This window comes from Scomber japonicus, chromosome 20, assembly GCF_027409825.1.
Source record: "Scomber japonicus isolate fScoJap1 chromosome 20, fScoJap1.pri, whole genome shotgun sequence".
NCBI classification, from domain to species: Eukaryota; Metazoa; Chordata; class Actinopteri; order Scombriformes; family Scombridae; genus Scomber; species Scomber japonicus.
This window is the reverse complement of record NC_070597.1, coordinates 16047489-16074738: the sequence shown is the minus strand read 5'-3', so window position 1 is coordinate 16074738 and position 27250 is coordinate 16047489. Positions and strand designations below refer to the sequence as shown.

Genomic DNA, 27250 nt, shown 5'->3' with positions numbered 1-27250 from the left:
TACATTTAGTAGTTTTTTCTTCTCTCTATTTTAATGAACAAATGGTGAGTTTTTTTCTTTCTTTTTTTCAAATTCAGATGAACTGGCTTGTAGCTGCCTTTGCTGTGTGCACCCTTGTGCCCGGTGTCCACTCTGCCTCAGACTCTGTCGGTAGGTATTATTAATATTATTGTTATCTTTAGTGAGTCTTACAATAAACAAAGAATTTCTATGTAAAGAGTTTATCATGAATAAATAATGGAACTCTTTTCTTCCTCCAGCCTGGTGTTATGATCAACCAAGCTGCAGTGAGTAACCCTCTTTCTCTATAAGCTGACATCCCTGTCTCAGCTGCTGCTCCTCTGCAATTACTCAAAGATACTCAAATACTTGTTTCTGTTTACAGATGACACTCAATGGCCAGTGATTGCTGCTGCGTTTTGCAATGGCACTCGACAGTCGCCCATTAACATAGTTTCAGCATCTGCCAAAGGTGACTCCAACCTGGTTGAATTCACTTTTCGTAACTACAGCAGCACCTCCACCCTGAAAAAGATCGAAAACACAGGCAAGACAGGTGAGTAGTGGGTGTGGACACAAACCCTCCTAAATTGCACCAGATTCTTATATTACCTTGCCTTCTCATATACCAGAATTGGGTTGGTCATCTTTTACCCTGACAAGTCACTGCCGTGGTCTCAAGAAATTTCTTTTTTTTTTTTTTTTTTTTCTTTAAAAAAAAAAAAAAAAAACTTTCAGTCAAAGTTGCTCTTGCAAGCAATGTTGGGATCTCAGGAGGAGGCCTATCAGAGTCTTATGACAGCCTGCAGTTCCACTTGCACTGGGGTAATGGCAGCGCTGTTCCTGGATCTGAACACACTGTGAATGGAAAGCGATATCCCATGGAGGTATAGTGCAGTTTTCATTTCATGTTAAGCAATGAATGAGGTGTTTCTTCATTAATTCTATATTCAAAATAATTTACTTCACTCCCGCAGTTGCACATTGTTAACAGCAAGTCAAGCTTGAACGGGAACACAACTCTAGCTGTTGCAGACTCCACAGGACTTGCTGCTCTTGGTTTCTTCATTGAGGTCAGACATTATGCATTTAAATATCAGTGGTGGACTAAAGCTGTCTGAGGGGCAGGGGTAAAAGAATATATAAAGGGCCCTGATACATTTATTGGGTATACATTAGCAGGGAACAATTGTTTGGTTAAAGAGCTACATCCCCAACTATGATTAACATTTTATTGGGTTATTCAGAACATAAAGAAAGAAGATTTTTTTTTTTACTGTAACATTCATTTTTCAAACCTTTAATAAAATTTAGAAGGAATGGAAAGTCTTGTCAGAAAAGTGAGATGCAAGAATGGTGAAACAAAAGCTGCCTCTAGCTGCTTTTTGAAGATTGCTTTGTATTTTCAATTTTCTCATTTTGGCATACTTTTTTTTTTTTTTTCCTCTCTAGGAAATGTCAGGTACTGCAACTGGCCAACCTGAAAGCTGGAAAAAGCTGACCTCCTACCTGTCCAGCATCACACAAAGCGGTAAGATGGTGTTAACATTTATATATATATTTTTTTCTATTCTAGCTGAGAATTTGATATTTTGGAATCCCTATAGTGCATCAGCTACAGTACAGTTCCTTCAGTGGTTATGTTTCTGTCTTCAGGCCAGAGCGCTACAATTGCAGCTGGGGTTTCTCTGGATGATCTCCTTGTTGGAGTGGATCGCACCAAGTATTATCGTTACCTTGGCTCCTTGACAACCCCCAATTGCAATGAGGCTGTGGTTTGGACTGTGTTTAAGGACACCATTAAAGTCAGCAAAGATTTGGTGAGTTTTTCTGGCACAACAATTTTTCATATTAACTAAACCAACACACATGCTATAACGGCTAACTCGCTCAATGTCTCATCTCCAGATTGATCTCTTCAGCACAACAGTACGTGTCTCAGACGGCACATCAAGTTTAATGACCAATGTCTACAGAAATGTCCAGGCAGCCCAGCCAGTCACAACACAGGCTACGAGCTCATCCGACTCTTCCACCTGCTACTCTCTAGGGCTGATGACCCTGAGCATTGCACTAGGGCTGAGAAATTAGAGGTACAAAAGGAGTAAGCATTGTTGTGGTATCTCAGCAACTTGCACTGCAGATAAACATGTTGGTAATAAGATCACACCCTTTTCATTCACCTTTTCTACATGATTAATGACTTTTAGACATCTCGAAATTGTAATCAAATATACCTATATGCACTGAATACTACATGTCAAACAACATGATGGTTGACTTTGCTCTAATGTCAGTCATAGTATTTTCAGGGGAGTGATTAGCTAAAATGAATTATCCATAAACTGTAATTTACCTGTGTTTGTGTATGCTTGCATTATTTGCGTACTAACTTTGTTACACACCAGAAGTTTTCCTATTGTTGGTAGCACAGCTCTTGGCTTTGTGTTGAAGTGCCTAGAAGAAGGGTACATCCTTGCACTGGGTTTACTGATTACTTGTACTAATGGTCATACAGAAATCAGCAATATAACCTGAGTGTGACATTGTTTAGTTGCATTAAAATCTGCTTGAATGTTACCATGTCGGAAGGATTTCTAACAATAGTTGTTGCAGAATATGGTAATGTTATATATTTGTATTTTTAAAATTTAAAATTTTAAGTGCCTCAATAGCGTATTTATGGTCATGCTCTGACTTGTACATCAGTGTACTCAAGATACTCATTGCCAAACTGAACACCTAACATGAAACCTGTGCTACCTCTTTCAGTTGGTGTAATGAAGGATTGTCACTCAGTCAAATGAACACCATTATTTATCAGTGGCGCACATTATAAATGCCCTTTTGGTCCTGTGTTGCACTTGAGCATGAAACAGAACTGTGAACCCAATTGTATTAAATGTCCCTGAATAAAAACTATTTGTCAATTACTTTTTTGCACTCCTTGTTTTACTGTAGAAGAGAAACTTTAAAGCATGTTTTTTTTTAAATGAATATTGTAAAATATCAGAATTTTAACCTCTATTGGTGCACTTGGTGTACTCAACTTGAGCCACTTAAAACCAGGCTTTGAGTGCCTGCCCTTATAGTTCGATTACATAAAGGCCTGCTTTACTGATTAAAGTGGTGTACTTTAGCTCGAAGGTCACTTAATTCCAAGCCGCTTTGTGTATTTGTACCTGATGCTTGTCAGGATGCCAATTATTCCTCAGTTTTTTGACCTGTGCCATTTACACCACACCTTAACATTTACCACTTCAGGAACTGAATAAATATTCCTGTGCAAACTTCCTTGTATATTTTGAATGTGCTATGAACAATAGATGTCAGTGGTTTACTAGATGTATTAAAGTGTTCCAAGTAAAAAATAAAAGATGAAGTTTGCATAAATCAAGGAAGAGCAGTTCCAGTGAAGTACACATCTGTGCATCAGTCTATTTTATTTACCACTGCATTAGTTTTTATACATGATTAAATAGGTTCATGTGTAACCTTATTTTGATTTTGAGTTATCAGAGCTACTTACTGTAAATCGGAGCAGCTTGTTCTCTTATCGAGCCATTTGAGGAGAGTCTGAACCAACATGTGAAGCAAGAGTGAGGAGAAATGCACACTAGTTCATCAGGCTAAGTGACATATGACAGACATTCTTGTCATTGTGCTCTACTTCCATAGTGACCAGCTGCAACACTCATGACTTGATGTCACAGAGATAAGCATGTCAAAGCGCAGGAGGGGAGTTGCTGTTGAAGATACAAATCTAGGCCGAGACACAGGGAACAATTTCTGGAGACTGGGCAGCATGTGCTGTAAAGATCCGCACATCATGTGAGTCATAGTCATGAGTATGCATCATATACGTGCATAGCAAGAATACCACTTCAGCCTGACAGAGGTGAGATGAAGAGATAATTTTCTAAGCTAAAGAAGTTACAGTAGCAGTTGTAGATAAGAGGAACAAAAGATACACAAACACAAAAGACAAACTAATATTAAGAATTTTTTTATGATAATTTCAAAGAGTCACTTAGAAACTGTTACATTTTGATGATTGCTTAACTACCTCTGACCTGACCTGAGAAATACATGACATGTATGACAAATTCCCCAAACCCTGTTAACTGGACGCAAAAAAAGTACATAACAGTGAAGTATTGGTAAAAAAAAAAAAATGCTATCTTAGAGAATGTGATAAGCTGCCCGGCAGACAGATCTGCAGGAGGAATCCTCCCCAAACTACATTACATCTGAGGAGCTTACCTCCATTTCAAAAGCATTACAGTGACAGACTGACCCTATGCTTAAAAACATTCAAGTATTGAAGAAAACATTCTACATTCATTCACATACCCTTCTGATCATTTCACAAAACACAGTGTACAGTTTTTATTTATCACTAAAGCAAAGTTAGTTTTGGACATCTAAGAAATGACCTTTGATAAGGACATTGCTAGATTTCTGCAATTTAGTATGTTTATGTTGCCTGTTGGGACACATTCTGTAAGGCAGTTGTATAAGGCTTCATTGTGAGGGAATAGCCAGAGTGCTGTACTTCAGTGTTGAATTTCCATGCATTCTCCTATAGGGGTTCCCTGTAATCCAATACTTACTCTCGAAAAAGGAATGCTGTAATTCTAGCAGGGTGGAGGCAGGATGATGAATAATATGTTCGGATCAGGCAACATGTTTACAATAACATAGGATTTTTGTTCCAATATAGGGCGAAGGTTTAACACCAGTATGTAATTTGCTGCAGGCTGGCTCATATGGAATCATCATATCTGATATGTAACTTGGACCTAGACTTAGATGTGCTTTAAAAGTGTTCAGTAAAATCTTAAAATCAATTCTGAAATGAACAGGGAGCCAGTGGTGAAAAACCAGGATTGGGTTGATGTGATGTAGTCTGTTAAAACCAGTAAGAAGCCTATCTGCTGCGCTCTGAACTAGATGGAGGTGAGAATAACCGATAAAACAAAGATCAGGACAAGCCAGCTGCTTCTTAGACATGAAGATGAATCCGTCAGGTTGCAGTTGCACTTTGGGCACCCAGGATTGCCTTGTGGGGGGGTTGGAGGAGGAGCTGGACATCTGAGCCAGAATACACCGATGGATTTAGGAGTAAGAGGACCTTCGTTCAATCTTCCGTTCTCCTGCAACCAGAACATGTTGTCCTTGAAGAAGTAGGCATCTCCTAAAGAGCAACAGCAGCAGTCATCCTTTAGTCTTTTTCATCCCATGCTGAGTAAAACATCAGCTTATCATTTCCAGTATAGAGATGTTTATTTTATAAACTGTGTTCTACTTTATAACTCCACTAGGGGAAACGTTTTACTGTATTACATTTGATCTGATAACTCATGAAGCATATTGCATTCACTTGGTTTTTCTGAATTAATGAGATAATTTTCTGTTTTTCTGAATAATTTTTTCCTGTTTTTCTGATTAGTTTTCCCAGTGTTTCTGTTTTTTTCCTTCCTGTCTTTTTTCTGAATTTATGAGATAGATTTCTTGTTTATCTGAATAATTCTCCCTGTTTTCCTGAATTAATTAGATTGTTTTCCCCCCATTTTTTCCATGGAGCACTAAACAAACAGGCCATGTAAGTTCTCAAGAAGGGAGTGAAAGCGTTTTTAAAGGATCTTGTTAAGTTAGAAAAAACAGGAAAAAATATGCAGTAAGACAGGAAAACAGGAAAAATTATTCAGAAAACTGGAAAATTATCTCATTAATTCAGAAAAACAGCATTTTTATTTTTTTCAAGTGAATGTAATACGCTTCCGTAGATAACTATAGTTCCTATTTCAAATTAAAATACTGCTTATATGTTAATGAATCAATAATAACAAAATAATATCATTTAAACAATATAACACCTTGAAAGGGGATATTCCGCATAATGAGTTCTTGTAGTGTAGTTTTGTACTTCTAATACATTTAGCTAATAATACTCATATTGTGCCATTAATACTTAAAACAAACAAAAGTTGTGTTTCCACTCAAAATATTTTTCACAGCAAAATAACATCAAATCAATGGCATAATATGAATCACAACACATGTTCCCACATGTTCACCTATGCATCCTGTTAATATCAGAAATCAAAATTTAAAGCTGGAGTGTGGGGCTTTTGTCTCCTCCCTCTGGCAATAAGAGTAATTACCATAAAACTGTCAACACATGCTTACTGCATACTGCTATCAGACTTATATCCATTGGGCCCAAAAACAAGTTAGCAGGACCCCTTGGCTGGCGGAAGTCTATATGTGCATGCTCTGCCCATACAGCATATGCTCTGCTCATGCAGCATGCACAGTATGCATTCATTCAGCCAATGTAAGAATGTCAACATAGGCACCAGATTTAAAAACTTTGAATACAGTGAAATACAGAGAGATACATCTTAATCAGTATTGTGTGAACTGTTTGGCAAGGGCTTGAATGTAACGGATGTAAAGTATGTATGTAAATTCTGTCATTTGATATTTATTTGATGTGGCCATTTCTGTGCAGATAAAGTATGTGTACTCTCTATTTACTTAAGGTGCTCATGGCTTTTAAAAGCAATAACATAGCAAGGTATTATTCCCGCCAGATAGTAGATTCATGGTGGTTAAACATCTTATCCTGACATTGATCAGTTGTTTTGTGTTGCTTACATGCCTTTCAGTCGCTTGCACATCACTGTTGAAAAATGTCACGGCTCGAAACAATCCTCTCTATTGCCTTGTGATTTATCTAGTACTGATGTCAGAAACGTATCACATATTTATCCACAATTACCTTTCCAGCTGATGATGTCATCAACCTGGGTGGGCACTCCTACCCAGAGGTTGATGTTCCGTGGATAGTCTGGCTCCAGCTGCCGGGTCATCTGTCCATCTTTACGGCTCTCGTCGAACCTCCAAAATTCATCGCCGCTGAACAGGTAGGTCTTGCCGTTATGTGCCCAGATGAAGGCTGCGTCCACCCTGTCCACTGGAACCCCACTCTTTCTAATCATTCCCCAATCAGACAGGGGGCGCGGGTAACCGTACATGGCTATTGTGTCCTTGAAGACCCAGTACTGAGATCCTGACAGAAGAAATTTGCTTGTGCAAGTTAGGCTCAAACAGAAGTTTGTCATTTGTACACATTTTTACCAAAACATTGTCATGATGGTTCACAGGTTAAGTATGAAAAGTAATAAAAAAGTATTATTTTTGCTGAGGAGGCCTCACACAACCATGTCTCCAGGGGATAGAGTCTGTGTTTTTTGGTCTGGATTGTTTATTCTTTCTGTTCAAATAAAATCAAATTATGTCACCCAATTAAATAAAGCCTGTAGTGGCAATAAAGTAGCCTATTAGTGACCTTAAAGTTAGAGAGGTAAAGGAAAATAGGAAGTAGTAAAGAGTCAGAGGAAGAGATGGGTATATTTGAAGTGTTAGGCTACAATATTCCCTCACTAGTCCAAAGAAATCTAATCTGTCTCTCTTGTAAAAACTTTATCTGTGTGTCTGCTGATGGTATTATTAGTTTGATGAAGCTCTAGTTTTCAAAACCGCAGCCTTCAAAATAACAAAATTGCCATTGCCAAAATTTGATTCAAACCACAGTCATGCAGAAGCACAGGATTCTCACCAATGAAGAAGATGATACGGCTGTCACTCTTCCTCTCATACACAGCATCAACCTTGTTTGTTCCCGGTGGGAGGCCATACCAGAAGTTTTTGATCAGAGCTGGATTGAGTGAGAGCAAAGACCCATCTTGTTTGGTCCTCCAGAACTGTGCACCTTTCCAAAAAAAAAAAAGAAAAAAAGAGTGAACATGTCACCAACATGTGTGTGACTGTACATTCAATAGATGATGAGAAAAGCGATCACATATAAAACACCAGTGAATTCTGAATCTCTTTAAGCCATTCAGACAATTACACATATTATGGAGTCTAAATAATCCCACAATATTCTGTTTTGAGCATCAAAGATAGCGTTTCCTTACCTTTAAAAAAGAAGACCTCTCCCCTGATATTGGCCACTGCATCAAAACCTCCCTGACAGCGCTCGAGCAATGTGGGGTCAGACCTGGGACAGAAGAAGTTTTGTCTTTGCTGAAATTGTATTTTCATGGGATGTAGTATGATAGAGTTTCACTAGAGGGTGCAACAGGCCAAACTGTCACAATGAGGATCAATCAGAAGGCCTTTAGCGGCACCCACTGGTCTTAAGTTACTTCTTATCACTCATTTGTCCCTTTTAAAGTGAGTGCCTCAATATGATTCAGACTTTGTATCGATTGGATGATGTACAAGTTTTATCAGCCTGTTTGCTCTGGCTCAACTTACAGCTTTGTTGGTCTTGGTGGAGGTGGACTGGGAAGACGGGGGAGGTTAGGATCATCACTACCTGGTGACTGGTCATCCTTTACACCTGAAATGAAATGGAAAAAGCAGATAATGTTGAAGAGGTGGTGAAAGCAGATGACAACATAAAGCAAACACTGTGCAAACATCCGTTCCCAGCAATCAGGGGAGTTTTCACAGGGAAGGAAGTCACTATGTGAAACAAAAACAGGCCTACACTGAGGTTGAAGTTGCAAGACAGCATCTTCACACTTATTAATCATATCATATTAATACATTATTTAATTCGAGGGAAGGTTTTGCCGCTTCATTTGGAAAAGTGGAAAATAAACCGTTATATTGTTGTTGTTTTTTTAAATCAAGAAACCTTAACCAAGAAACATTTCCTACTAGTTATGGCCAACACTTCTCTATTTTACAGCCCAGTGAATCAAGTAATGTGAAAATTCTGGACAGGATAAACTTAAAAGGTTGTTCTTTTGGTTTGTCTGCCAGTCCACCATTTTTATCCAGTCTGAAATATCTCAACAATGAGTAGATGGATTGGCATGAAACAAAATGACAAAATGACTTTTGGTGTATAAGTAAATTCCTGCAAAACTAAGTGCAAGTTAGCAAATGTTAGCATGCTACTGTAGCACTTTAAACTGAGATTGTAAACCTGCTTAATACTACCTGCTAAACATCAGCATGTCAATGTAGTCACTTTTAGCACCACTATGTCTACTGGAAGTACAACCATACAGAGCTGCTAGCATGACTGTAGACTGTCTAATTTTCCTACATATTTAATAAACTGAACACAAGTCCAGCCACAGCAACACAATGTACAGCCACCAAAATATACAGTGAGCCATTTAAGTCCCACAGAGCAGTTAACAGTTGTGCATCTGCCCTCCTGTTTCCTCAAGTTTCATCATTAAAGACACACATTAAAACACACAACACACACATCTCAGCTGAACATTGAGCATTACTTGAGAGTGGCAGTATCAAGCCTGCAACCCCGCTTTGAAAAGATGTGCAATGCAAAACAGGCTCATTGCAGCCACTAATGCAGGGGTAAAACTCATATGTTCACTTGCTCACCTGTCTTGCCAAATGCATTTCTCTTCTTTTCTTTTTTTAACAGATTGCAAAGTGGCACTTTTATTTTCTCTATTTTTGAACTTGATACAGGTTATGGCACAGCTGCACTTTTATTTTCTCTATTTTTGAACTTGCTGTTATTTTATGTTTTGAGTTAGAATTTAGATACAACATGATGTTACTTCAATAAATTTGAAAATGTTAAGCTTGGCGTATTTCATTAGCATTGTGTTGGGTCGATGGGGGCAGGTGGGGCTTGAAAGTTCCCCCTTGTCCAAAGTGGGGAATGACCGAATAAGTTTGAGAACCTCTGACATACTGTAAGTGTGATGTTATACATGTCACAGACATCAGTTTGAGATGTACTTTATCATCCAATACGCAGTTAGTGCAACTGTTGACTGACCGTAAAGCTCTTGAATAGCCTGTTTGTCATCCGAATGCAACTTGAATCGGCTCATGTCTTCAGCACCCTTATAGTATGGGGTCATGATGGATTCGTCAGTGGAGGAATGGCCCAGGCCCAGTGCGTGACCGAACTCGTGCACTGCAACTGCGAACAAGTCGGTGCCTCCGCTGGAAACTTAGGAAGTGTGAAACAAAAGTGTTACTAAGTCACATCGACAACTAAATTCAGATTTTGATGTTACTCAGTATGCAGATATATTTTCTGCTTTTCTCACTGTCAACACAAGCACATTAGATGAGAACTGTTCTACTATAGATCATCATTCATCCATCCACCATGATTACATCAGCAAATACCTCCATAGCTCCATGTCTCATCATCATCAAAGTGTGTGTCACCCGCCAGTTCACCCCCACTGGGGAAGAAGGCGTGGGCCAGGGTGCCACCCTCTCCATCAAAAGGGTACCCATCGTCATGCATCAAGCGGGAAAAGGACACTCTGATGTCTCCATTGTCACTCAGCTGTTTGAAATTCAAGGGGGCTGCGTCACTCCAGGCTTTGAAGGCATAAAACAGGATCCTGTTCACCATGTCTTTATTCAAGTTGGGTGATTTGGAAGGTGACCCAAGGACGCTGCAAACAGGAATATATTTTGTATTAAAACAAAGTTTCAGATGTTGATGATGCTGTTCATTGTCTGAGAGGTTTCTTGTTTTTACCCTTTGTTACCCTTTTTGTTTTATATTGATAGCAAATATGTAATTTAAATTCATAGCATTTCCTGTTGTCTCCCAACAGGGGATGCTACCCATGAAGAAAGCTTCAAACGAGGCTGGAGTAACACTGTGTGTCCTCGTGATAAGAAATTTCACCTTTTTTTAAACTTCTCTAATGATGGATTATGGTAGGATTTTATGAATTAAGAAAGTTGATATATTAAAAGTTAAAAGTATTTTTTTTCTTTAAAGTGCGACTGAAATTAATCTGCCTTTTTTGTCTACCACATCATACATATCTACTATGTAAAAATGTATCTTGTTCTCCACTAAGAAAAAATATAGAAATAAAAGTGGAGAAAGTTTTTTAATTCTCTGATTTCATGATTGTGCTCCCTGATGAGTTTACATAACTGTTCTTATGTAAATAATACAAATCAAATTTTGTATTAAGCCACAACACAGGCGCCACAGACTCTGAACAACAACCCACATTTGCTTTTCTGTTAAAGTCTCCTTCTTATCTCGCTTTTAAACATGAACACACATTTGTTGAATCAGCCACCAAACAAACATTCACCTGAAAAAAAGAGTTAGGGTTAGGGTTAGGGTTAGTGTCAGTTAGCAGGGTAGATAGCTAATTAGTTGCTCAACTGCAACACATTAAAGAACAAGTGAAAATGTGACTTCAGTCCAGTTACATGCTGTCAGCAATACTTTTTTTAAAAACATGTTGACGTAATGTCTGATTGCAAAGAGTGATAAAATGTGATTTCAGTTGGACTTTAAGACATGACAGGAAACACACCTCCATGTGAGATCTGTCTTGTGCCACTTGAGGCCTGTGAGGGCATATCGTTTCCTCCTCCTCCTTTTCAGCCTGTCCTCACCCCCAATAATATCAGGGAGAGAGCATCGTGGCTTAGTCATGAGTTCCAAAGTGTCAGTGTCTGGAAGAGAAGGGGATGACACAAGTTGAAACAAAAGAGCAGATTTCAGAAACTTTGAGTGCTCATGTGACACAGGATGTGGAAGATAATGACTTGACAGATTCAAGATGAAAAGCTACCAAGAAGTCCTGTTTCCTGGAGCCCACCGAATCTCTGCATGACACGAATGGCTTTCTCAATTCCATCTTTGGTTTGAAGCTTACTGGTACGTGGGTCTGGAGGAGGAAGGTATCCATATCTGCTCAACCAATCCTGGACGTGACATAAAATCACCAGAGGAAGTTTAGAGATATTTCTCAATAATCATAACCACAGCACAAGACGTACATTCATGAGAAAAACACGTGTATTTCCTTATTTCCATTAATTACACTAAACTAACAACATCTGTGAAATTCTTTCGAATTATTTTGAGGAAGTAATTCTTAAGACTGTGGTAAATGCTGATACAACATTTCCACATATGACAGACCCCCACAATACAGTGTTGGCCTTTTGTTCTCATTAATATTACATGAGTCTGTCCTTGTTAAGTGAGTTGCTTGATGGATTTGAGTCTGTGTATTTGCTATCACAATAATGACACAAACAATGCAAAACACAATGATAAACTCATTGATCTGATGTGCTGTTTTTCATGTTGAGTTTTCTCAACAGTCATCTCAACAGTCATCTCTGACACAACAGACTCTCAGACATAGCACACCCTTCTTTCTATGCCAGTGTGGGTTTCTGTTGGTTTTGGTGACAAAATCTCCACCCTACACAAGGAAGTTTAGTTTTAGTCCCTAGATTATATTTCCAACAAGTTAAAAGGTATATTTGTTATTTTTTCCAACAAACTTATTTTCAAGTAAAACAATCATCATTTTTTAAATGTATCTGAACCCTCATCATTCTACTGATGCACACTTGACGTGCTGATTTACAGTAATAAGGGAAATGTTCCACTTTTTGTACACATGACACACTGATGCTATTATGTGTGTAAAAAAACTAATTCAAATTCAGAGTTTTCATAATTGTGCTTTTGTTTTTTATTTAAAATATTACATTATTACTACAAACTGAAATCAACCAAAATCAGTTAACTAAACACATTGTTCGTACTTTTTTCCAATGCAAAAAATAATTATATTTAGGGTTAATTTATAATTATTAAAAAATGACAAAACATTGACGCACTCCGATCTGTTTCATGAAAATATCATTTGCTCTATTTGACACCCTGCTCATATCAGTCATAAAATCTGTGTATGCAAACACTCACATGTCAAGAGTACATCAGCAGGTATGCAATGTGATTTAAAAAAAACTGCTGATGGTTTGGAGAAATCATCCTCAATTAGTGTTTAAATATTTGTGATTAAAATGACATGATTAGGATTTTATAGTAGGAGGCATTATTGACCCAGAGCTTAAACAAATGACTGATACAGACTAGCCTAATGCCTTAGACTGAGTTTAAGCAAAAATGCACATTTTTACAAATAAAAAAATTACACAATATATCATGTCATTATTACACTAAATCACGCTTTAATATAGCCTATAATCAAATGTCAGATAAAGACCAGCGCAAAACTACATTTTAACTCTTTAAGCCAACTCACCAGAGCTCTACTGTACTGGTCAGGCACTGCTGATATGCTTTCTGTTAAAGTCAAGATCATCCACAGCAGAAGACCCAACTCCATTCCAGTTGCTGCAAATAACAAAAAAAAACAAAAGCCGATCCCATTATTATCCGGACAGCAATTATTTGGAGTAACCCTTAACGTTTCTTGTTTCTTATTGCTTTCTTCTTATTAACCTAAAGCCAATATAACGGAGACAGAACTCACCGTTGTTTCTCCTTTGAAGCGTCTGTCTGCTCTCTTGAGACTAGGCAGGGCTGATCGATCAGTTATCTCTCTCTCTCTCTCTCTCTCTGACTCAATGGTGACGCTAACCTACACCCAGCGTTACACTAGTATAAGGGTTTATAGACTACTAATGGCCCTTCTTCATGTTTAATAAAACATTTACTAATGTTGTGTAGACCAGGTAAGCCATCAGCTACTATAAGTCATAGAGTTCTTAACTTTTGTCTGGTACTATATATATATAGCCACACACACGTATGATCTGTTACCACAAACCACTCGTTCCGAGTCTAAAAATGACGATGGGATGTGACTAGATCAACAAGGATCACGTCATATTAAACCCACCTGCTTCACACACCAACACAGATGTGCACACACACAAAGAAGAAGACCCTAATATGGACATTTTAAACCTTAGCAGAAGTACTATTAGAATTAGAGGACAAACCAGAAATTGGCCTATATGTTGAAGGATACAACATTACATTCCATCCGTGATAGTCGATAACGGAGAGTGGACACACATGAAAAAAGAAAAATCAATTTTGAGCTGCAAATGGAAAAACAAAACAAGAAAATATGTCTCAATCCCCTTAGAGTATTGGATGAAGAGACCAATCAAAAAATGAGACACTCTTTTGTACTGTCCAGCTGTTGCCCCATAAATCTGCTCGGTCGAGATTTAAGGGTAAAACTTAGATTTTACCAGAGAGAGACAATATGGTCCAAATGTATAGCAGATGTAGGTCTGATAAAACACATAATCCCTGTAGGAATAACCCCAAAATCGTCTTTCAGACCCAATCAACGACAGTATCCTTTAAAACCTGAAGCTGAAAAGGTAATTGAACCAATAGTGATAGTGAAGGACCTAAAGCAGGCATCGTAATTGAATGTCCAGACTCGCCATGTAATACTCTAACCCTAAACCTCTATTCCCAGTTAAAAAGGCCGCCCAGTCTACAGGGTGGCGCATGGTACAATATTTACAGGGTGTAAACAAAGTCACAGTAACTAGGGCACCTACAGTACCAGAACCACACACCCTGCTGAATGAGCTAAGGCTAGATCAAAAATATTATATGCATTCTTTTCTGTACCAGTAGAAAAGAAAAGCCAATTTTGGTTCGCTTTCACTTGGTGATAAAAACTGTACCACCTTACATTATATGTTACCCAAGATCCCCGAAACTAGAAAACCTCCTTATTTTACTCCCTACAAAGAGAACTACACTTGCTTTGCATAATATCAGTAGACAGAAGTGGGAATACTCCCATGGTGTGAGACCACCACCAATGTCACAAGTAACACTGGTGAATATAAATCAATCTAGTTTTTTTTTGGAACGATTGATAGTCTCAGAGTCCTATGTCAATAGTTTGGTCATTTGAACCTAAAAAAAAATCATTTGTCAGTGAAGTATCATTTTTTTTAATTTTGAGGGTAATCATGTATTTTAAACATGATTTTTAGTTAAAGATTTTGCTCAAAGAATGCACTCAAATTAAATTGAAAGGTGTATTAAAGTTTCATTTTACTTTTGGCACCTACAGTGTTGGCCTTGTATTATTAGGACTACCATATTTGTCATCATGAAAAAAACTGCAATAGTAGAAAAAATAAAGCCTGAAAGGTAGCTCTCGTTTTCCACATGAGCCGTTTAGCTGGTGTTATTCAACAGAAAGTACTTGTAATACATTTGAGGGAAGTTGATGACTCTGCATTAAGCTGGAGTGCACTGGCATCTCACATCGCATCATAGAGCCCCATTAGTTTGTGTGTCTGTGCAAAGCATCACTGGTATTATCTTTCAGTCTCCCTCCCTCCATCCCTTCCTTCCTATACCCCATCCTCCTCCTCTCCCATCTTTAATTTCTGTCTATTCTCCAGGGCCCCCAGTGAGTCATGCCATTAGCACAAAATGCTGTCCTGCTAATGGTCTAATGCTCATGTCCACTTCATGTCGCTGCACCAGTGGAAAACATATATGTCTTTTAGCTGCTCAGGATTTAGTCGTGGTGATTATGATGAACACTTGCCATTTTATAAGACAATTTGAGAGTTGTTTGGAATTTTTTCACTCTACCATCAGGACCCTCACATATAGCTGAGGCCTGCTCCAAAGAGTGGGGTTATTAACCATAAAATCTGACTTGACTTAACATGAGATCGGAAACACTGAACCCATTTCCCAGTTACCATGCCAATGATGATGATTATTATTTTAAATTTCAGTTTAATTAACACCAAACTATTTTTCACACAGGCTTTCGTATTGGCTTAAAGGGCAAAAATGCATTTTATTGGTGTAACAGTGATGGTTTTGTAAGAATCACATATCAACCATGTATTTTAATATATACTGTGTATGTGGAATTATTACGGCTATAGAACTGAAATTTACTGAATTGACCATCTATTGACACAGATTCCCATCAAGGAAGGTGTCAATAGTCCACAGGATATTAGTCCAGACCGGTTTTCCATGTCAATAGCAGTTTGTTCTATTGATAGATACACAATTTTAACAGGAGGGGAACATTATTTGAAGGGGTAACAGACTTCAGCACAACACTGGATCTCATTTTTTCTCATCACACTGAGGTTTTTAGTGCCATTAAACAGTCCTTCATCCTGCATGACCTTTCCCTAACCCTAACCAGGTAGTCTTTGTGCCTAAATTGAACCATTTTAGGATTGGCAACTACTGACACGGAGGAATCATTTTCTTTTACCTCAAACCATACGGACGTTGGTGAATAAAATGTAATATAAGACCACAAATGACAACCTTTGAATTTATATTTATTACACACAGTTTTATTTTCATTAAAGGGATCCAAGGCCTTCACAAAAGGGTTGACTCTTGGTAGCTATACAGTACTAACACAGCACACACAACAACAGAAACAACACAGAGGACTTATGTGAACAAGTGAAAAGACAAATAAATAAGAGCTTAAAGACATTTCATAGGAGATTAAACTGAGATGCATCAACAAAAACAATAGTAAGAGGAAAGTGAGCAGAGGGTCAAACCCTGCAAAGTACAGTAACAGTTTTGTACAATACTTGATTCATTTCTCTAAGTAGCTGATTGTCTAGCGGCTTAGTTTGGTCATGCAAAGTTGATAATGTTGCTGCTGCTACTGTTGCGATCATTTCACAGTTTTACCTCTATTGTACCTCCGGCTTTGATTGTCAGTCTCTGAAGTGCTTGCAGGCAGCCTCTTTTTGTTTGGCATGTACTGTAATGATGCACGATTGTCACTGGCTTTAATGATCAAAATCACTGCTGATTCAGTTGATAATGAGCCCAAAAAAGGACAAAAATGTTTCAGGTGGAATTGATTTTGTCTTTTTGATTGATTAGCTAAAAAGCAAATCTTTGTATATAGAAAATAGAAATGATATTGGATTGCTTTACTGTAATTGTTAGTAAAGAATACTTGTAATACCTGTAAATCTGTAATATGTGAATGTTTAGCGTATAGTCAAACAGATCTGATATGGTGCATCCTCAATGATGTATTTTGACAAAGGAAATTTGTGCTTTGAGGATTATTTGGGTCCACAACATGCTACATTCTTCCCTCCAATAACATTTGACAATAATCCAGTTATCTTCATCATACACAGATGTCTGTACAAAAATATGCAGTATCAGTCTCAGTGTAATGTTGCTGGCAGGGTAGGCAGGATTTACACATTTTGTTTTGGGTTTTTTTATGATAATCTTTTGGTTTTAGTAAAAGTGATTGCCATAAGCAAGTCTAAAATCTTCACAGTAGTTTACAGCCTCACATAGCTTTTGCTCAGAGAACAAGCTTCCTATCATAATATCATCGAGCTGCTCAAGTAAGAAGAAACTGTGGTTACACTTCACAATACAGACATTATGCTGGCATTTACTTAGTACCATTGAATCATTTAATGTGTGGTATAAAGGTTACAGTTTTTAAAGCTGCCTTTAGATGGACTTAAACAGTGGGACATGTTCATGGCAGAGCCTTTGGATGTGTCTGCAATCCAAACTTCAAAGCAGTCCCATAAACTTTTATGAATTCAATTTTTTTTAAACTTATTTTTATAGGTTTAGACAAGTAAGTCAAACAAGCAGCTATCAAGTCTGGTATCAGTTTTTAAAATCCTGTTAACACTGAATAGATTTGATTTAACTGTAAGCTTTTTTCCCCGATTATGTAAGTAAACGCTAAAAGGTTTGATGCAATAAAATGTGTTGAAACTTTCGAAGGATATGTGTAAAATGCTGCATCTACAGGCAGTCTAACCTAAACCTTGACTTTAGCCTGATCCTAATCCTGACTATTCTTATCCTAAATAAACTTTAAACTGATCCTAATCTCATCATGAGCTCAGCTCTATTCCTATCCAAAACAAAAGAAAAACCTAAAAAAAGTGCAATCTGATAATACTAAGCAAATACCAGTATGACTAGAGTACTGTCAAGTGCAACCAAAGCTGCTCTTGACTGAATTTGTAAACATTTAATGCATATCGGGGTCTGCATATTATCTAGGCCCCTCTACACGTAGCTCAGTCCTGTGCTTCCTTAAGAACCGTGTGCCCCCATATTGACACTTGACACTTTCTTTCTTTTTTTTTTTTTAAATTTTACATGCCCTTGTTTTCCTTCCGCTTTTGTTATGCTGGCTGGCAGCAATTGTCTGTTGTTCACTGTAATCTGGCCCAGTATTGACCCAGGTTCTGACTCATGCTTTGCTGCTCACTTCCTGGAACCTGCACCGGTACCGAAACGCCAGGTGATATGAGCCCTGGGTGGGGTTAGAAAGACAGAGTGAGTTAGTCAGTAGGTGGCTGAATTTATCCCAAACCCAAATTGACCTGAGAGACACCCACCGGTGTTAGAGTTGGCCGAGGACGGAGTCTGCAGATGAGGGGAGGAGTACGCTGATGAGTCAAAGCTGCGCGGGGCAGAGGGGGACGGAGGTAACATGCAGGAATAGGATGAGGCTGACTGTGGAGGAATAGACTGAGGGTAAACAGGAAGAGGGGCACAGTGGTGGAGGAATGAAGGAGAGAAAAGTGTAGTTAGTATCACATGCACAAAAAAAAGTAGAATATCAGTATTATCTTAGAAAAACTGTTCTTAAGCTTTATACAGGCATTAGTATTCATTGAGTAATACACTGTAAAGCAATTTCTACAATAGAAGCAGTGTGGTGTGTCAGCATGGCTTCAGTTTAACCACATGGGGGTGCTAGAGGAGTGCAGTATGGAAGAAGTAGGACACAGCAAGATCAACAGCAGCCTACATTCTCTAATAATACATATCTACTACATGTGAAAGGTTATTTCACCAATTTTCTGATGCTTCATTGATACTTTTACATTCATTACATATGTTATTTTGTTTTGTGTTGACCACAGGAAGACCAGTCGCTATTTTGTGGATCCAAATAAAGAATACAGATTTACTAACACATTGCCTATTTTCCTGCTGCTGTTGAGACAATTTGAGATAATTTGAATATTGTGCACGATACTGTAAGTATTCTTCCATTGTAAAGGAAGTGGAAAGTCCCTCTGGTAAACTAAATGTTCTTTCAAATCTTGATAAAACAGCTTTTTCAGCTGCTGCCTCTCTTAAAAATGCCTCCAGAGTCCTGAAAACCCTTTAGCTTTCATATTGATTTTAGTTACTTCAGTACTACTATCACCCTCACTCAATGGCTGTATTGACCCAGCAGATGTGTTGTGTTTAACCCACAGTGTATAGTCAACACTGAAACTGACCCAATGATGAGAAATCTGTTTGATAAACTAAAGATAGTGTTATAAATAGTCACAAAACAACAGAGCATCTTCAGTTTCTGATACGGGGTGCTCTGCTTAAACGCATACAGTCTTAAAGAAGCAAAAAAAAAGGTGTCACCCCATCAAAAATGAGTATTTAAGTCTTGTGATGTGATGACCTGTTTAATTTTGATTACTGATAAAGCCCCTTTGCATTGACAAAGAAAATAAGATGGTCACTTTTTTGCTTCTTCAAGAAAGTCAAAATCATTGTTTAGCTCATTGTTTAATTCATATATTCCAATTTGCTTTTGATTTTCTTTCTACTTCTTCTGTAAGTTAAATTTAGGTAACCTTGCTTTATCATTATTGTTACAATGATTAACTTATTTATTATTATAATTATGATAATATAATAATAATCCCATCATTATGTAATCATAATAATAATAATAATAATAATAATGATAACAATGATAATAATGATCATCATTTGAGTTAACATTATTACAATTACTGTAGAAGTTGCCATTCATTCATATCTATAGTTATTTCTTTATGTATTTATGATCATACTTTTAGACCCTCAACATAACAGAGCTAATAAACAGGTTCTGCTCTGAGATGATGGCCTGCTTTGCTAAAGTTTGGAAGGTGCTGATGAATGATAAATGATGAATGTCTAACCTGGACTCCAGATGAGAAAACTGACAAGGAGCTGTAGCTGGGCAGGGACGACTCAGCCTGACTCAACATGGACCCTGGAGAGAGAGACACACACACACACACACACACACACACACACACACACACACACACACACACACACACACACACACACACACACACACACACATTTACACACATGATGTGATGGGAATAGCTACTTCTCGCAGTGGAAATGTTGTAATATAGATGTGCTCTAATGGAGAAACTCTAATGGTTTTTCTACCAGCAAATATCAAACATAGGAGCTCTTAGGTTTGTAATTATGAGCTAGTAATATAATTCTGTTACTAAATATAGAAATCATGTGTTATATGAATAAACAGACTATACTGACATGTTGTAATCATGACTCATTGTAAGCTTGCAGTGTAAATGGTACCAGATTATATTGATCCTGTGTTCACCTGAACTGCTGCCGTGCTGCTGATGATAGACAGATGTGTTGAAGGAGGTGGTCAGCGGGGCTTGGCTCTGTGAACAGGAAGTCACACCTCCTGACCTCCTTTGGTTACGCAGCTTCTCCTCCCTCCTCCACTTGGCTCTTCTGTTTGAGAACCAGACCTGTCAATCAAAGATTTGCGTCAGGCCTGTTTATCATGTAGCGGTATATACTCATAGAGGAGAAAACAAACACCACTGCATGCTGTCACTGGTTGAGCATCAGGGTGTTAATAGCTGAAATGTGCTTGTACCTGTATCCTGGCCTCCGGTAAATCAATCTTGTTTGCCAATCTCTCCCTCGCAAAGACATCTGGGTAATGTGTCCTTTCAAACTCTGTGGAAGATATTAACTAATGTCAAATACACACAGTGTGAGTCTTAATCGAGGATGACAGGACTACTGGAGAGCAGCTCGCCTGATAACTCGTGCTGCGTGGCGTTAACATATTTTGGATTCATCAATGCATCTGTCTATTTATGAAAAAAGAGTATAAAAATCAAATATTACTCACACATCAATTATCTGCACACTTTTAGCAGATATTAACATGCTAATCCGGTATTTACTACTTAATAGCAGCGAGACTAATTATCTCTCTGTGAGATACACAAATCCAGGAAGCTGAGATGTATCCTTACAACCATATTTGAAATATTTATCTGTTGCACTTTGTATAAATTATTTATCATTATGGAACACGCAGAAAGTTCAAATGAAAGGATTCAAGTTGAGAAGCTGCCTAAGCACTTTATTTCAAAGTAGGCTGACTTAAACTAAAAAAACCTCATAGGTTTTCATTTTGTTATCTCTCTAAATTCTGAGCATCGAAAATTGGCATTGTCTCTCACATATCTTACGTTATACTGTATATCACATAGAGGCTTGACACAACTAAATTCCTCTCTCAGTGGTTTCTTTAACAAACGTGATTTCACATCAGTGAGACTTTCTGTATTCAACTATCATTTCTCTTTTTGTCAGTTAATTTGCAGTTGACAAACTGCTGGCATTTTTGTTGTTGACAGGTCAAAACAAGAATATGCCTCAACCTCTAACCGACAGACACTGATGAACTCTGATGTTTCAGGTCTGGTAATGAAGGCATCAGTGTAGATACTAACAGCATAGATTTCTGCGCTTATGATCCATAACATTAGTTCATTATGTCTGTAATGTGTCTAGAGAGAGACTGAAACAAATAAATCAGTTAACGGTTTGTTTAAGACAGAGTTGGTTACATGCAAAGTGACAGCAGGATGGGTAATTAGGAGGCTGTTCTATTTATTTTTATACATATGCTTCTAATATTAACAGATTACCAACAATCAGAGACTGAAATTCACACTGTTAACACTTGGTTAACAAATCCATATTGAACAAAGATAACAGCAAAGGCCTCATAAATTAAGTCTGTCTCACAAATTGTTATAATTGGCTTGGTTATAATTGGCGTCTGTGTCAACACATGATTGTTATTGTGCCTTGGCCGTGCACTGAGGTCAGTGTACCTCATTAATGTCATTTGCACGGAGTGACCACACTGATACATTTCCACTCGGCTGCACAGTGGACATTGCGTTCTTATTTAGCTCAAGGGCCTGTTGCAGCCATATCCAGTCAAGAGTGGCTTTCTGATCCCTCTCAGTGGATATCAGGCTACGAGGGCCAGATCTCGCTGCATAATACAACCACAGTAATGATGCATTATCAAAAACTCAGCTGGAGATGCTGCCAGAGGCTTTTTGGAAGGGATTAGGAATATTTGTGGAGTTTCTGCATACATTGTGTGCAGCAATTGATAGAATTCCTGTCCCTCCAAATTATTTTAATTGTCTTATGAAGCTTAAATAAGTAGTCTGATAAACAGACATTTTTTTTGTGTGGATCCTGGTGTGTAATGCTACTCATATTTATGTCCCCTGCTATTTACCAAAAAGCTGTAACAAGGTATAAAGACAATAATCCAATAAAAAAGGTGTTGGCAGGGGAAAAAAGCAGCAGGACAAGCTGCGTCATGACACAAACTGCTATGGCTTGCACCCATGTAGGGCAGTGATTGGCTGAAAAGCAGAAGAGCGCTTTGCGTGCTTGCATGGCCTGACCTTTCTCCAGAGCCTCGATCTGCTCCTGTGTGAAGCTGGTCCTGTTCCTCTGCAGTTTCCTCTTGAGCTGCAACCTCAGCTGAGACTCCTCGCCCTCATCTCTCTCAACAGGGACTCCTCCCCCTCTGCCCGCTCCTCCGCCCCCCGCCTCTCCCCCCATGCTGCCGTCCGTGTCCAGTAGACAGCCCTCAGACACTGGCAGAGATGGAGGTGACAAAAGAGATGTATGAGTGTCATGAAAAGTCACATTTAAGGATTACAGAACATGAGATTCATGCAGCAAGACTGCTGCAAGTTGGTGCGACAGCCACAAGTGCCATACTACATCTCTCACCTGTGCTGTGTTGTGTCTGCACGCCAGTGGGGTCATGGTACCAGTTGTTAGGCCCGCTCCAGTTTGAGCCACTCTGCAGGTTCAGCATGGTTAACTTCTCATACATACTACGAGTGTCCAAACCACCATGAAGACAAATAAAGGAGTCCTTCTCTGTGCGTGTCCGCCCCTGTTCACTGTCACCTTTGCCTCCCCCTCTCTCTCTCTTTCCCTTTCTTGGATCCTCCAATCCTTCCTCCTGGGGGGGGGGGGGGGGAGAAGAAGAAGGAGGGGTTCATATCGCATGAGTTCACACATGGTCGGCATTGTGGTGAATTAGCCTCATGATGACAGACAGAAATGGAGTTAGTTACATGGCCGCTGTCGTAACGTGTGTGTGTTATACATTGGTATGCTAGTATACCGTGGGGAGCTAAGGTACATTAGAACTCACTTTGAAAGCCATGACATTTATTATGCCACTTGCTTTTAGCTCTATCTTTGCTGGTTAAGCCACACACACAAACATGCATGAAAAGATGCTGCATTTATATGTAGCCACAAACTGGCATCGCACACACACACACACACACACACACACACACACACACACAGGCACACACACACAGAGAAGATGTATGAACAAGATCTGCTATAAAACCAAGCCCATATTTAACTCTACATACTCAGTATGAGACATTAAGTAAGATATAGTCATAAACCTTTTTTCTGCCTAAATAATTATGTTTCTAAGTCTAAGACACATCTTATCTTATCCTACAGTCCCCCATTTTTTGGAAAATCCGTCTTTACAAAGTAAGAAAGGAATACAAATGTCTGTCAATACTGAGTCAAATCTCACTAACAACTGCAGCAGTCTGATGTCAAAGGTCAGACTTCATTCATTTGAATGTAGCAGCAGTTGCACATCAATTTATTCAAGTGATTGTCAATTCAATTCCACAAATTATTTAAGAAAATATTTTACTCTTGGTGGTGCATCGTCAAAGCCTCGGGTTAATTTTTTTTAAAGTAATCTTGCACAGAACAACACACATAAAAGCACAGACATTTTTTTGCCAACTTACCAAGTGTCCAGGTGAAATGATGCAGGGGTCCTGTGTGTGTGTTACTCTCCTCTGTAGACCTTTATTCCCCTGATCACCCAACGTCCCTTGTTCTCCAGCTTTGTTGACAATACTGTGTGTGTAAAGGAGAGAGTATAGGAGAGAGATGGAGAGAGTTAGACAGGGTGAGAGAGAGTGAAAGAGGGAGAGGGGGGGCTCTGGAGAGAAATGCGTCTGCGGGCACTCTTGTCCTCCAAGCGATGGAGAGAGAGGGGGGGGCGGGAGAGAGAGAGAATGAGAGAGAGAGAGAGAGAGAGAGAGAGAGAGAGGGAGAGAGAGAGAGAGAGAGAGAGAGAGAGAGAGAGAGAGAGAGAGAGAGAGAGAGAGAGAGAGTGGGAGAGAGGGAGAGCCACCGAGGGGTGACAAAGTGAGTCAACATCAGTGTCAAGTTTGAACTTAATGCCAGCAAGAGGAGGAGGGGAGGCCGAGAGAGTAGAGCATAAAGCACAGATAATGGAGAGATAGTGGATGATAAATAGATGATGGAATTCAATTTTAGCCATAAATTACATATAAATATTGAGTACAATTGGCAGTCAAGTGTGTTAGGGTTTTTTGGGGGTTTTTTTACACAAAAATATGTGCAACCAGACAACTGACATTATTAGATTGAACTCATTGTTCATACTATAGGGGTACATTTTATTGATCCTCTTTTGATGCTTAAAAGAGATGATCTTTCAAACTTTGATAAAGCTTTGTCATGTCCACATGCATCTGCAAATTTAGGGGAAAAATATATTGCTATGAATGAAATACTGCATTCAGCAACTGCATAGACGGAGATATTTTTTAGGTAAAGATAAATGATTGTTAGGAATTATTGAGAAATGAAAAGTATGCTTAATAACATGTTACTATATTGATTTTTTCTTATCTATTTAAGCTGCTTAAATGATAAATCCTTTTATAAACCACTGTAAAACAAATATATGTAATTAAGATATGTTCCTAGATCATTATTAGCAGTTATATTAGAGAAAAGATTCAAACGTATATTACAAAAAATAATTTAAATGTCTTTGATAGGATATTAAGTAGCTGTTTTCACAATAATGTAATAACATTATTAAATGTTGAATCTCCTTTAACAACTACATACATGTGTTAGGACATCAAATATCAAAACCCAAATGGTTTCATAATATAAGTTGTAAGAAAATAATTACTTATAATAACTTATGAACTTCATTAGTTAAAGATATTGCCATGGAAAAACTTCTGCATTTGTTTCGCTTCTTTTCTTTATCAGTTTATTGATGTCGTGTTTATATTAACAGTGTTACTTAATCTCAGCACAGTGCTTTAACACTCTGAGGCCTGCAGTGCTGTAAAGATGCTATAGGTGTGCAGGTAAAGTTACTCCAGTTTATTTGTTAACACCAGTGGATCCCAGGAAGAATAGCTATTACCATTTGTAATGGCTATTGGGGATGGTAGTAAACAAATAAACACAAGTTACAGCTTTTCCCAGAGTAGCCAGGTATTGTTCCCTGACTACAGAGGTATTGTTCTGCTATAACACACTGAGCTTACAGCTATGGGACAATAAACAAAGGCATTGTCTGGCCCCAAAGCGAGTTAAAGGACGACCATACAGAAACCCTTGGCGATAGACACACGAGGTCTGATGTGAGGCGTAAGTAATGACGCAGGTATGACGGTATGTATGGTGTGTAGTCAGAAGAGCGAGAGCAGAGTAGAACTGGGGTTTAAATATATCTCTTTGCAGCAGAAGGGAGAGAAGAGCGAGAGAGAGAGATGGAAGATGGAAGCAGGGGAGAGAAACAGGGAGAGAGAGTGAAGAGGAAGTATGTGACTTTGGGGTGGGAGTAGGGGCTTGGGGATGGGGAGGGTGCCAGCTTGTTTTATTTCCGGTTGACAAGACTTTGCGCTCCCTTTCTCTCTGTCGCTCCCTCTCTCTTTCATACTCTGCTATTCTTTCTCCGCTGCCCCCATTGCTCTGTGCCCCCCCTCCACCCCTCCGCACCCCCGCCCCCTTTCTCTGTTACTTTCCTCCAAGATGTGCCTCGGAGAAAGGAACGGACTTGACAAGTTCAAAGGTAAAAGGGAGTAAAAACAGCAGAGAAGGATTCAAATCCTTTACCTGTGTAAAAGTAGCACTATCACACCATAGAAACATTCACATTACAAGCAAAGGTCCTTTTGATTCAGTAAAAGTATAATCAGCAAAATGTGCTGTATGCAGTATGAAAACTAAAAATGCTCACAATGCAGAATGACACCTATCAAAACACACATCAATACATGTCTGAAACCAATGATTATTGTCATTATCAATTCATCTGCTGATTAAAATGTCAGACAATAGTGAAAATGTTGTTGACTGCAATGTCTTCAAATGTTTTGTTTTGTGTAATCAACTGTCCAAATACCCCAAATATATCTACCTTCATATATGACACAGAAAAGCACCAAATCCTCACATCTAAGAAACTGAAATCAAGACACTTTGGCTATTTTTGCTTTACAAAAATGACTAAAACGAAATTTGGTTATCAAAATAGTTTCCAATTCATTTTATGTTGATCATCTAATTTCAGCTGTTCTAAATATATATGTTATATTATTGCATTGTTGATGCTTAAGCATGTAACTGGTCAAGGTGGAGCTCATTTAAACTACTTCATAATCTGTCGGATAATTTCATCTGTTATGATTCATCATATTTTACAAGCTCGTCGTATGTTTGGTCTAAATTTGTAATCTGCAAAGTCACTACAGTTGTCAGATAAATGTAGTGGAGTAAAAAATCAAATGTTTGCCACCTCTGAAATTTAGTGTCATAGAAGTATGAAGTGGCAGTAAATGAAAGCACAAGTAGAACTGCAATGATTGGTAGACATGAATGATTCATAGACACAAAATTAATCGCCAACTATTTTGATGATCAATTAATCATTCATTCAGTCTTTTTAAGAAAAAATATCTAAATGATCTTATTCCAGCTTATCAAGTGTAAATGTTTTCTGGTCTCTTCAGTCTTTAGTTTACCATGATAGTAAACTGAATGTATGTTGTGTACTGGGATAAGACATCTGGGGATATCACTTTAATTGTTGACTATCTTAATGACTCTCTCGCATTTTGCAAACAATTTATTAATGAATTGAGAAAATATTGATTAACAGATAATTGTTAGTGGCAGCCCTAATCGCGCACATATACATGAACTTAAAACTGAGTAAAAATTGTGGAAAGAATGTGGAAGGAAAAAAGTAAGGGAAAGTTGAGTAACACAACTGCTTGATTAATTTAAAAACTAAACCTGAAAAAATGACATCAACTCCCCACGCAGCCGGTTTTCTAGCTGGTTACTCTTTTTGTTTCTCCTCTATTCAGAAATCATGGTTGC

At 38.3% G+C, this 27250-nt stretch overlaps 3 protein-coding genes across 3 annotated transcripts; 1 reads left to right on the top strand and 2 right to left on the bottom strand.

The window, feature by feature from the left end:
- Positions 1-77: 77 nt before the first annotated feature.
- Positions 78-2091, top strand: LOC128381126 (carbonic anhydrase 4-like). The gene is made up of 8 exons (XM_053341077.1): positions 78-150; positions 261-287; positions 386-556; positions 739-887; positions 978-1073; positions 1453-1531; positions 1657-1820; positions 1909-2091. Exons 1-8 carry the CDS (start codon positions 78-80, stop codon positions 2089-2091), a joined length of 942 nt encoding a protein of 313 aa, XP_053197052.1.
- Positions 2092-4917: 2826 nt separating this feature from the next.
- On the bottom strand, positions 4918-13214 carry mmp25b (matrix metallopeptidase 25b). The gene is made up of 10 exons (XM_053341542.1): positions 13128-13214; positions 11634-11766; positions 11373-11514; positions 10204-10481; positions 9845-10021; positions 8332-8416; positions 7989-8071; positions 7628-7780; positions 6788-7078; positions 4918-5197 (listed from the first exon to the last, which is right to left on the bottom strand). Exons 1-10 carry the CDS (start codon positions 13209-13211, stop codon positions 4950-4952), a joined length of 1674 nt encoding a protein of 557 aa, XP_053197517.1. The 5' UTR covers positions 13212-13214; the 3' UTR covers positions 4918-4949.
- Positions 13215-18078: 4864 nt separating this feature from the next.
- pax10 (paired box 10) lies at positions 18079-22874 on the bottom strand. The gene is made up of 7 exons (XM_053341300.1): positions 22769-22874; positions 22435-22629; positions 20583-20665; positions 20295-20451; positions 19849-19922; positions 18265-18397; positions 18079-18179 (listed from the first exon to the last, which is right to left on the bottom strand). Exons 1-7 carry the CDS (start codon positions 22872-22874, stop codon positions 18079-18081), a joined length of 849 nt encoding a protein of 282 aa, XP_053197275.1.
- Positions 22875-27250: the final 4376 nt, after the last annotated feature.